A 12912-nucleotide genomic window follows, 5' to 3' on the forward strand; every position below is an offset into this window, starting at 1 on the left:
TTCGGACTACCAAATTGCCGAATCAACAGAGCCATCTTAGTAGTGTGCATGACATCATAAGGATGGTCACCTTCCGGTTGAGGTTTGTCGCCCCTTCTATTGACTTTAGACCAGTGATTGCTTTTTTCTTGTCTGAGTTTGGAATCGATCCCATGCTGCCTGTCATTCCGCTACGGGGTTACTGTGACAAGAGTTTAGATAGCTCGAGTTCTTCAGCAAAGTGCTTGTACTTGGACCGGTTCAGCAATATACAAAAATTGCCACCTGAGTTCTTCATAGAAGGATTCAGGGGTGCATGGTAGACCGTCTCTAGTCTAGACAGTAGATGAAAAAACCACCGTAAAATAAGACCGTCAAGGCAGGTGTTCACGTTAAGCACTCGACATTCGTGTCTATCTATCGATCGATCTACATATGTAATTGAAATATAAGTCGAAATTTTGAAATTTACTCAATGAAAAGGCGATCCTTCTATTTGTAGACTTCTCACAGCCCTCATACAAATACCCTAACGGAATTAAACTCCTACATTTCGCAAATTTCATTTTGTATCCTCATAACTGCTACAGGGTATCATATGGTCAGTTATGCTCGTCTATATCTTCTTCCATTTTCATTGTTTTTATTGTTGTTGCTAAAACTATAAACTATTCGACAAGGTTTCTTCTATATGTATTTGTGAATACTTGTAATTCTTGTGACAATTTTCTATTACATTCATTACATTTGTTAGATTACATATGTATGTATGTGTGTTGTTTGTACATTACATCTAGACCATCGATTCATGTAATTTTTCTTTTCCTCAATTTTTCTCTGTAATACAGTCAAACCGGCAAACAGACAGTCCGTTAGATATACAGCTGCTGCAGTTTGTATTGTATTTATAATGATGACGCTGAATATATATGTATATCTGTTTTGTGTTAAACTCAATTACATTACAATTTTCAATATTATAAATTATAGTTGTTGTCATTTATAGACGAATTTTATTTATAGAGATGGTTGTTATATTCTCTTATTTTTTGCTTTCGAAATCGTTTAAATCAGTGTTTTTTGAGCTAAAGTATAAGAAGTATTCGTATTGTGTTGCTAGTAAAATGATTTATAACAGATTGTGTAAATTTCTAGCAGGTATTTTGCCATATAGACAAATGTATATATAGTTTTCATTATTTATTACATTTTTAATGAAATACTTAAAATTGTAATGCACTGTATGGAGTAAGGAAAATTAATTAGAGAAAATTATTTATTGCTATTCAATCAATTATTTGAACTTTTCGTCTGAACTTTGTGATAGTAATGTAACGTAAAATAAGATAACACAGAACATGTCCAATGCTAGAAGTAACAACTCCTAGTCGTGGTTTCAATCTTTTGAACCGCGAAGTTGAAACCGATGAAACACATTCGCTACAAGCTTGGTTGTGCAATCGTTGTGATTCAGCGTAATTTTTCATACCCTCCATCAAAAAAGATGGATGATATATTGATTTTGTCATTCCGTTTGTAACACATCGAAATATCTGGCGTAGTCCAAGTAAAGTTACTGTCTGTCTATATATCTGTTTCTATGTCTGTCTGTCTGTCTGTCTGTCTGTCTGTCTGTCTGTCTGTCTGTCTGTCTGTCTGTCTGTCTATCTATCTATCTATCTATCTATCTATCTATCTATCTATCTATCTATCTATCTATCTGTTTCTATGACTGTCTCTCTGTATGTCTGTGTGTCTATCTGTCTGCCAGTCTGTGTGTCTGTCTGTCTATGTGTCAATCTTTCTGTCTGTATGTCTATGTGTCAATCTTTCTGTATGTCTGGCAGTCTGTGTATCTGTCTGTCTGTCTGTCTGTCTGTTTGTTTGTTTGTCTGTCTGCCAGTATGTGTGTCTGTCTGTCAGTCTGTGTGCCAGTCCGTCTTTCTGTCCGTCTGTTTGTCTGTCTGTCTGTCTGTCTGCCTGTCTGTCTGTCTGTTTGCCTGTCTGTTTATCTATCTGTCTGTCTGTCTCCGTCCAGTGCAATTTTGAATACACTAAAATAAAAAAGAAAGGTTGGTATTAATTTGAATGAATGTTGTAAAAATTCTGTTTCGATTTTTAAACAAATTTTGAATCAGTTTAAGTAGTATAAATGATGGATCAGTTGTCCAGATATAAAAGGTTTTCTTACCAAAAGTTATAATATTTAATAATAAAATATTTTATTTCTTAATTTTATGTATATACAAACATTTTGTTATTTATATATTTTAATTAGAATTTAACTAATTTTCATTATAATAATTTTATTATATATTTTAAAATTTTGTTTTTTCAAAAGTATTTGTAGCATGTTTTCTTTGGGGTTTTGTTTTTTTAAAGTTTGTTTGGTAATTTTTGAACTTGAACGCACTCTGTTTTCAAAATTGAACATTACAGTGTAATTTAATAAATAATGTATAATGCATATTATTATTATTATTAAACATAAACTATATAAATAATTTTATTAAATAATTAAATAATTTAAATAAAAAACAACTTAGTTTAAAATAATCTATAAATTTATCAAAAAATACTTGTATTTTGTCTGTCTCTCTTTCTCTTTCTTTTCTTTATTTTTTTTCGTAATTAAAATCCCTTAAAATTTGGAACAAATGCAACAAACCAACAACAACAACTACTACTGCACATTATCTTCTACCTCTCTACATAATTTACGTAACGGCTAATTACGTTAATGATGACATTGATGAAATCAAACTAAAATCAATAATTTATAACAAATTCTTCTTATACTTATTATTTCCAATTCAAATTATTTCTTTTTTGGGGTACATATAATTTTTGATGTGTGTTTTCTTTTTGTGAATTATTATTTGGTTTGTGTTTTTCTATTGCATTTTCTTTGCAGGCGGGTGAGTCGAATAATGGCTTATTCAAAAAGACCATCTCAAAATTGAGCACAGAGTATCGTTTGCAATTCGTTTGGCCCAATGTTCGTAGAATAAGAGATCAAACTGGGTCAAACGTACACAAAACAACAGCCAAAGAACAGCAACAACAACAACAACAACCGAAAAAATCAATATCATTAGGTGCAATTAGGGGTCAACAGCACCATCCGCTCAATGATCGATGTACGGCTGCGATGCCAACCGTTCATAAAAAACGTACAACAAATCAAAAAGAAGGTGCGACAAAATATTCCATTTAGTTTTGTCGCTTTTTTTGAGTACAAATTTAAATGAAAGAAACTAAAAATATGCAAATCACATATAAGGCACAAAAAAAAAAATGAAACTAACAAAATTTAATTACAATTTTAATACTCGTTAAAGAGAAAAACGTACATTTAGCAGTAAATTTTTTCTTATAAATTTATAAAAAAAAAGTTTTTTTTTTTCACAATCGATTTGTAAGCGGCTGTTAAGACTTATAATAAGGATTTCAATTCAATTGCAAATTTTAATTCTAAAACTGATACTAAATTTATTGTAGTTTTTATAATAATTTAGTATTTTAAAAGTACGTTTTTTATAGTTTTCTTTATTGTACTAGTTGCTTTATAAGTAGCTTTTTAAGGCGATTTTGAATGTTTGAAGAGACAGCTCTACATAGTTTTCTTTTTAGTCTCGCTTTGTTATTATTAAATAGAATTTCGCCAAAAGTGTTTTAATATAAATTAAAATTTTAGGTTTTAATATGTTGTATTATGGGGTCACAGTGAAGTATTTGGAATTTTTTCAAAATAAAATTTTTCCATATATCCACCCACAAATGTAAAGGCAAGAAAATCTATCTGAACAAAATTATTCGGTGTCAATAAAATCATTTATTTACAGCCATAAGGATAAAATATCTGAAATGATATTGCCCCCGAAAGATTTGCATTTAATTTCGGCAAAGGCCTATCAACGACAATGAAAGTATATCAGCACTTTACTCTCCTTCACATGTCCTACATTCGTCTGAATTTATTCCTCCCATCTCATAGAGAAGACTTAATCCGCATTCTCTTTAATAAAATGAAGGGAAAGCGATTCTTCATCATCTAAATTTGTGTGTTCCAATTACAATGTATTCAACTTTAAGTTATTAAAGATTCAAAAGAGAAAAATTAAAATTATTTCATTACTTCACTGTGACCACTTAAACCAAATAGTTGTAACTACTAATAACTGAGAAAAAAATATAATTATTCGTAGTTATTACTTTAAACTATATTTATTTTCTTATTTTAAATTATTATAAATTTTCTTCTTTTTTTTAAGTTTTTCTTACCACCAAAAGTTTTTAAACTTTCAAATCAAAAATTATCTTAATTATCAGTTTGTAACGATTTTCAAAACAAAATAATTTCTTTATTTTTCTTTATACTTTCTTTGTTATAACTTAATATCACGGTGTATAGAACGAAATTATCTAAAAACAAATAATTAGAGCGCATTAAGTTAAAAAATTATAACATTTCAAAATATTTATAAACAAAATATTGCAGAAAAATTAAATACTTAAAAGTTGTTCGCAACTTTTAGAGCAAAAGCTTCTTTTTTTAGCATTAATGATTGATGATTTTTTTTAGGTAAAAGGCAAGTAAGTGCTGTTGTTCTTAAACTTTTGCAGAAAATCAAAAACAATTTAAAAAACAAATATTAATAATTATTAAACTAAAGACTGGGTTTGTTTAGTTTTATTGTTTCTTAGAAAAAAAGATTTTCTTCTAGAAAATTGTTCCATTAGTGGGAGCATGTTTATATATGTGTGTGTGTGTCTGTTTTCGTTTCTTTTGTTAAAAGGTTGTTGAGTTTTTTTCTAGAGATTTTTTTCTTTTATTTCGTTTTTTTTTCTCTCCATTCATTTAGTTGTTTGAAATATATTGATTTGTACATAAATAATTGTTTAAGACTCATATTTTAAGAAATTCATGCCATTCATTCAGAAGTATTTAGTGGTTATTTAATCGATTTGAGTTACAAAGTTAGCTAGACAAGATGTGGGTAAATAGCATTGAAATTAATTGTTGTAGGTTTTATTTTCATTATTTTATATGATTCATTAGGTTGTGGTGTTCTAATCAGGGGGTATGATTAATAAAAAAATAATCATACGCTCTAGGAGTCACGTGGAATATTGATAATTTTTAAATAGTATAAACTTTTATTGAAAATATAATTTTTTTTAGACTTTTCATTATTTTATTAGATTCATTAGGTTGGTATGTTCTGAGGGAAGAGTATAGCAGGTGGTATGATTAATAAAAAAAATAATCATACGCTCTAGGATTCGAGTGGTATATTAAAAATTTTTAGACAGTATAAACTTTTATCGAAAAGAGAATTTTTTTATACTTGAATGCAGCTTTTGTCTTTTTGACCGAATGTTAAAATTTTGATAAATTACAAAAAAAAAAGTGTTTTTTAGTCATTTTACTAGTAAATGGGCAGATCTCTATTTATTAGTTTATAGAAAGGTCTGTCGAGATTCATATAGCATAGCCTGTAGACTAGCATATAGCCTAGTTTATCGATTAGTCTATAGCTCTAGAAATCGCGTGGAATATTTCATTAGATTGATGTATTCAGAGAGAGAAGAGTATACCAGGTGGTATGATTAATATAGTAAATTATTTAAATAGTAAAAATTTTTATCGAAAATATAATAATATTTTTAGAATTAAAAGTAGCTTTTGAAAAAAAAAATAATAAGAAAATATTATTTAGTCATTTTACAAGTCTGTTACAAATTGGACAGCGTTTAAACTGGACTAGTACTGACTAAATCTACTATCTAGTTTTTTGAAAATTTATGTACAAGTCTAGGAACTAGCTTATAGATTACTCTATTGACCTGACTAGGTACGACTATATTAACCAGCCTAGGTACGAGTCTACTTATTAACTAGCCTAGTGACTAGCCTAGGGACAAGTCTATTCTCTAATCTATGGAATAGTCTATTGACTATCTTCTGAAATAGACTATTCATTTTATAACTAGACTAGTATAAAATCTATTCTCTGTGTAATAACAAATGCATGGAAAAGTCTATTGACTGCTTATAGATTACACTATTGATCTAGACAAAACAAGAAAAGACTATTGGCTACCCTATCGTATATAGAATGTTGACTATCCTATAGACAAGTCTTTTGATTATCCTATAGTCTATTGACTATAGACTAGCCTATGAACTAGTCTATTGACTAGCTTATAGACTAGTCCATTGACAATCCTATAGACAAGTCTATTGACTAGCCTATCGAATAGTCTATTGACCAACCGATGGAGTAGTCTATGGACTAGCCTATGTACTGGTCTATTGACTACACTATAGAGTAGTCTATTGAATAGCCTATAGAATAGTCTATTGGCATGCTTATGGACTATTTAATTGACTAACATATAGACTTGTCATATAGATTTGTCTATTGACTAGTCTATCTATAAATCTATTGACTAGCCTAGGGACTACTCTATTGACCAACGTATGGACTAGTATATGAACTAGACTATGGACTAGCCTATTGGCTAGACTATAACGTGGTCTATTCAATACCCTACAGAATAGGCTATTGACCTGCCTATAGACAAAGCTTTAGACTAGTCTATCGACTAGCCTATAGGCAAGCCTATAAACAGGCCTATATACTAGCCCATAGACTAGCCAACCAACCTATGGACTAGTCTATGGACTAGCCTATAGGCTAGACTATAGAGTAGTCTACTCAATACCCTATAGACTAGACTATTGACCAGCCTATAGACAAACCTTTAGACTAGTCTATTAACTAACCTATAAACAAGCCTATAGCCTAGCCTATAGATAAGGCTATAGACAATACTATAAACAAGCCTATAGACTGGCCTATAAAATAGCCTATAGACTAGCTTATAGACTGGGCTATAGACTAGCCTTTAGACTTGTCTATTGACTAGCCTATGGACTAGTCTATTGACTAGCCTATAGACAAGCCTATAGATAAGCCTATAGACCAGCCAACCAACCTATGGACCAGTCTATGAACTAGACTATGGACTAGCCTATTGGCTAGACTGGGCTATTGACCAGCCTATATACGAACCTTTAGACTAGTCCATTAACTAGCCTATAGACAAGCCTATAGACAAGCCTATAGACTAGCCTATAGACAAGCCTATAGATTAGCCTATAGAATAGCCTATATACTAGCCTATAGAATAGCCTATAGACTAGCCTATAGACTTGTCTATTGACTATCCTATGTATTAGACTATTGTCTAGCTTATAGACTAGTCTATAGACTAGCCTAGGGACTAGTCTATTGACTTCCATATAGACTTGTCTATTGAACAACCTATGGATAAGCCTATTGACTGGACTATAGAGTAATCTATTGAATAGCATATATACTAGTCTATTGACTCGACTTTAAAGTAGTCCATTGAATAGCCTCTATACTAGCCAATTGACTTGTCTGTAGAAAATCCTATAGGCTAGTCTATTGACTAGCCTATACACAAGCTTATTGACTTGTCTATTGACTAGCCTATGGACTTGTCTTTTGACTAGCCTATAGACTAGTGTATGGACTAGCCTATAGAATAGTATATTGACTACCCTATATACTAGACTATGGTCTAGTCTATTGTCTGGCCTATGGACAGTCTATGGAGTAGCCTATGGACTAGCATATTAACTAGCATAGCCTATAAGAATATTGGAATATTGCCTAGTTTATGGATTTGTTCATTAACTATTCTATTAACTAGTCTGGGTGATAGTCTATGGGCTAATCATTTGACTAGCCGAGGGACTAGTCTATTAGCTGGCCTATTATCTAGTCTATTATCAAGTCCATTGACTGGTTTATTATCTGGTCTATTCTCTACAAGTTTATTGACTAATCTATGAACTAGGTTATTGAATTGTCTATCCTATGGTCTTCTGACTAGTGCTGCTGAGGGAAGTTTTATTTGAGTCAGTTACTGCCGTATTTTTGTTGTGAAATTTCTAGGGTGCGAGTTAGACTAAAATACTTCTAGACCAATGTTATAATATTTAATATTTTTCATTTGAATTTTGAAGTTAACGATGTCTTTGGAAGGAAACATTAATTAAGTTAGAAATATTTTTAAAAATTGTGCTCATTAGTAAAGTCAGAACAATAAGCCTTTAACACTTTAAAATTCAAATCATTTATAAAAAACTCTTTAGCAATTGTTCATTTAATATCATTCATTTGTTTGATGTTTGTTTTGCGTAATTAAAATTTAATTAAGTTTTCGATTTTCTAATTTTATTGGATCATCTTTAAGTTTTTGTTTCGTTTTGTGTTTTTTTTTTTTAGTTCAAAACTCAAAAATGAATCGAAAACGTATTGGTTGAAAAAAAAATTTCGTTCTATATTGTAATTGCGATTAATTATATAAAATTAACTGTAACTAAGTTCACTACTAACATAGTAATTAATATGATTTATTTTAATATGATTTAAATATTTATTTGGAATTATTAACTTTTAACTAACATGTATTTTTAAACTATTTTTAGTTTTAGTTTTCTAACTTTAGGTTGTCTTTTTATTTTCATTACTTTTGATTTATTGATTTTTACTGTACAAAGAAAAATAACTAAAATTCAAATTAATTTTCTAAGGTTCTACATTGTTTTTGTTTGTGTACTAACTTAAATACTAAAGTACTATCTACATTTGCTGTTGTTGTTAATTTGTTTACTAATCTAACAGAGTTCTGTTACATTTGATTCTATAATCGAGTTTTATTTTTGTTTTATTTTTTGAAAACTAAACAATGAATAAATTAACCCAAAAACGTACCAACAAAAATAAAAGTAACAAATTAAAAGTTGTATTGCAAACGTACTACTACTTAAATTTTAGATCAAATATTTACTTACTTACAAACGTTTTAGTAACACTTAATGTCAATGGATTTTATTTTTCAAAAACTACTAATGCAAAACAAAAAAAAAAAAAAAAAAAAAGAAAAACGAAAATCAATTTTATATATTTATATATTTTTTTAGCAACACTACATGAGTTGGAGCCGCTGGTTAGCGATGCTGAAGATAGAAAACCCATTGAAAAGTATGCAAATACACAGTTTTAGTTTTAAGTTTTAAATAGTTTATTTTCAGTTTTATTTTCTATTTTATTGGTTTCAGTTGTAGATGTTTTTCATTTGTGTATAGATATATATTTTTTTTGGGTTGGATAGTAGTAAATTGAGAAGTATGCCAAAAAGTTTAAAAAAGGGATTTTATTCTATTAATATGCATAGCATAATTAAAGAGTGGGTAACCATGATGGAGTGAATTATTTAGATGAATTGACTTAAAAATTGATGAGCTTAGCTAATTGGGTATTAGAGTTTCGAATGAATAATACAATGTTGTATTGGAAAGACAATTATTATGGTTAAAGAAGGTTTATATATTTTATATATTTTATATATATGTATATTGAATTTAAGCTTTGATATCAATAATTTTTTTCTGGGGCAGGACTAATAAGCATAATTGGCTTGCAAATCATAAAAAAGCATTAAAAATATCATAAGGAGTATAAGTTTGGGAGCTTTCTGCAGATTAAGTTTATAGGCTTTATACAAGTATTTGGTATCATTGAAAACCTAATGACTTAGGGATTAATGTTTAATAGATATATAATATATCAGATCTTTTATTGGAACAGCATTTACGAAAAAGTTCATAAATCATAGTATAGATTTTTTTTTAAATCACAAATATAAAATTTGAATTAATATAAAATTTAAATGGATTAAGTTATCGGAGCAAAATTTTGGGCTTATATAAATCTAAGTCTTATAAAGTAATACCGTTACAAGTTGTCTTATTTTCAATACACACATACCGAAATTCCTAAAGCGGAAAAAATGTGTTCAAAAAAATTAGTTTTTTAATAAAAGTGCCCACTGTGACGTTATTTACAGTGTGATAGTAAAAATATTTTGTACGTATTTAAGGAACATATATGGCTATATAAATATGGACCTGCATAAAGGATCGGTGCTTTGCGTTTTTAACATTTTTTATTAAAATCAAAATTTTTTTTTTAAAATTGACCAAGTTTAGCTAGGGCTGTTGGAGGTAGTTACCGCTTAAATGAGCTAATTTTAATTTTGAGAGAGATCATTAAGATCTCTTTCAGAATAATATAAAATTTCGATATAGCCCTAAAGAAAATTTGTTTTTATTGAAGAATGAATGTAAGGACTTTTTTGGGAAATAACCTAAAAAATGAGGCACTTTTTACATATTGCAACTTTGGATGCATGTAAATTTTTATAGGGACCAGATAACTGTTGAGAAGCCTCTTTTGTTTTATTATTAGAAAATATTTAAAAAAAAATTACGGACCTCCCTAGGGCCGCCACATTTAAAAAAACTGAAAATAGATCGAACAAATTAAAGAATAAAAAAAAAAATTAAACCTAAATATCTCTTAAAGTAAAACAGATAAGCCACATATGTAAGCATTTTATTTTTAGATCTTCTCAAGGAGTAGTTATATTTTAGATTTCAGGTCATTCCGAACATAAATGTATTTTTAGCGATTAAAAAAAAATAAAAAAAAATTAATACCCGAGGTTATCAATTTCGAGGGGCTAACTATTGGCCCCCATACCATCCACGACCACCTACAACTGTTAATCAACTCGAAAACACCTCAGCTCCATACATGTGAAATTTCATTCGATATATTGAATAGTTTCAGAGATACCGAATTATTTCCAAAAATAAAAGTTTTTAAACCATTGTGCAAAGGATATTATTTTGGTATACTTCTCAATATAATTTTTCTTCTACTTTTTTGTTGTAGTCCTTTTTTTAATATTTTCTTTAACTCTCAATAAACCATTGTAAATAATTTTGTAAATTTCTGAAACCGAAAAAATACAGTTACGTAAAATAATTAAACATCACCTTTTTTCCAAAACAAAACTGCACCCTTCATCATGATACAAAAATCATAGTTAATTTCTAAATATATGTTTTAATTAATTTTCGTTTTCTTAACTTTTCACTTTCTTTTTTTTTGAAACAAACAATTAAAAAAAATCCTCAATACTTGAATGGTTTTTAACAAAAAAATCCAATAATGATTTAAAAAAAAAACCTAAAATAATAAACAAACTGGATGCTTGCTCGTATGCCTTAAAAAACATGACGCTTTGACTGCTTTTTTTCAAAAAAACCAAACAATCCTCTAAATCATCTGTTTTCAAACATCAAAACTGATGCCATTTTAATAACAAATAAACAAACACTACCTCCTTCCCCTACCAACCTCAAAATGGCTTGCATTTTTTTGCACACATGGCTTAAAATAAAAAAAACCAAAACGTTAACAAATTTATTATAAAATCAAATAATAATAACAAAAATACAATCTGTAAAAATGTTTGCACTTTTAAAATGAAAAATTTTAAATCAAAACAAAACAATAAAACTTAGACAAGTAACTATACAAGAGAAAAAGGTCACCACCCGACCCTTCTCCCAACTGATTGATCAAGAGCGAGCCAATCATTTCATTACCAAGAAGGAAAATTTCGGTTTTGCTGATGCAACCGAGGCCGACAATAAGCAACAACATGCAAAACTGCAAGAACAGCAACAGCAGGGTGAAATCATAATGAATGGCTCGGCCCCACCCTATTCGAAACCAAATTTGGATTTATGGTTTAAAGAGGTAGTAGAAATGCGCAAAAAGGCCGGAGAATATAAGGTCTGTATAATGATTTCATAATAATGTACATAATTTTTTTCTTTATAAAAATTCTATTTTGTTCTTTAATTCCAACTAAAGAGCCGAGGATGGGGCAAGGAAATTGATCCTGAATTGTATAAGAAACAACAGGAACTTTGGGATCAGGTCTCGAAACGTAGTTCGTTGTCTTCATTATGTTTGGCCTCAACTATGCCAAGGTAAGTGTAGAAAGTATGTGTAAAAAATTAAATTAAGAAAAGCTTTTTTGGTAAAACTTTTTTCTAGCAAGAAAGCTTATTTAAAAAATAATATATTTTTGTTTTGTAAAAAAAACTTTTTCTACTGAAAAAGCTTTCTGCTTATGGAAAACTTTTGTGTTTAATTCTTTAGTTTCCAATTAAAAGGCTTTTTTCTAGTTAAAAACTTTTTTTCTAATGTAAAAGCTTTTCCTAGTGAAAAAGCTTATTTGTCGAAAAGCTTTATTGTGAACAATTTTTTTATTAAAACGCTAAAGAGGTTATAAAATATTTTTCACTAAAAATTATTTTTTGTAAAGCTTTTTTTTAAATTCTTTTTAGAAAAGCTTTTTATTTAAAAATTGTGTTAAGAAAAGCTTTTTCACTAAAAATACTTTTTGAAAAAAGCTTTTTTAATAAAAAATGCTTTCAAGAAAGAAGCTTTTTCCATTGAGAGACTAAAAACGCATTTAAGAAAAAGCTTTTCTACTAAAAACGGATTTTTGGAAAAAGCATTTTTACTAAAAAAGCCTTTTTTGAAAAACCTTTTTTTGCTAAAAAAAAGGCTTTTTGGAAAAAAGCTTTTTCAGAAAAAGAGTACTTTTAAGATAAAAGTTTTTCAACTATAAAAGCTTTTAAACTAATAAAAGGGTTTTAAATAAAAAAGTTTTTCGCTAGTCTAAAAGTTTTTTCTTAGTGAAGCATTTTGTGCTAAAAAACCTTTTCTGTTAAAAATTGTTCGTCTAGTAAAAACATTTTAGCGGTAAAGCTTTTTCACTAGAAAGTTAGTTTTTTCAAGTGATAAAAATATTTTATCACTGAAAAAGCCTTCTCTGTTGAAAAGCGTTTTTCTGCTGAAACATGTTCTTCTAGTAAAAAGCAAACTAATTTAATGAAAAAGCTTTATGTGTAATAAAATATAGAAAAAAGATTTTTTCTTTTAAAAACTTTTTTCTAATGATAGA

At 28.9% G+C, this 12912-nt stretch overlaps 1 protein-coding gene across 19 annotated transcripts in view; it reads left to right on the forward strand.

Annotated features, from left to right (window-relative positions):
- Positions 1-12912, forward strand: part of LOC119602340 — a 110182-nt gene that overhangs the window by 77474 nt on the left and 19796 nt on the right. For 17 of the 19 annotated variants that reach the window (XR_005231333.1, XR_005231332.1, XM_037953790.1 and 14 more), the window contains exons 6-9: positions 2894-3173; positions 9005-9065; positions 11456-11729; positions 11811-11929. Coding sequence is in view for 17 of the 19 variants with exons in the window: in XM_037953790.1 (XP_037809718.1) it covers positions 2894-3173; positions 9005-9065; positions 11456-11729; positions 11811-11929 (734 nt within the window). In the remaining 2 variants the exon portion in view is untranslated. The remainder of the gene's footprint in view (positions 1-2893; positions 3174-9004; positions 9066-11455; positions 11730-11810; positions 11930-12912) is intronic. The other 2 variants (XM_037953799.1, XM_037953798.1) reach the window with 2 other exon arrangements.

This window comes from Lucilia sericata, unplaced genomic scaffold (genome assembly GCF_015586225.1).
Source record: "Lucilia sericata isolate MDLA Ls3-8-SP2 unplaced genomic scaffold, ASM1558622v1 Contig000223F_arrow, whole genome shotgun sequence".
NCBI lineage: Eukaryota > Metazoa > Arthropoda > Insecta > Diptera > Calliphoridae > Lucilia > Lucilia sericata.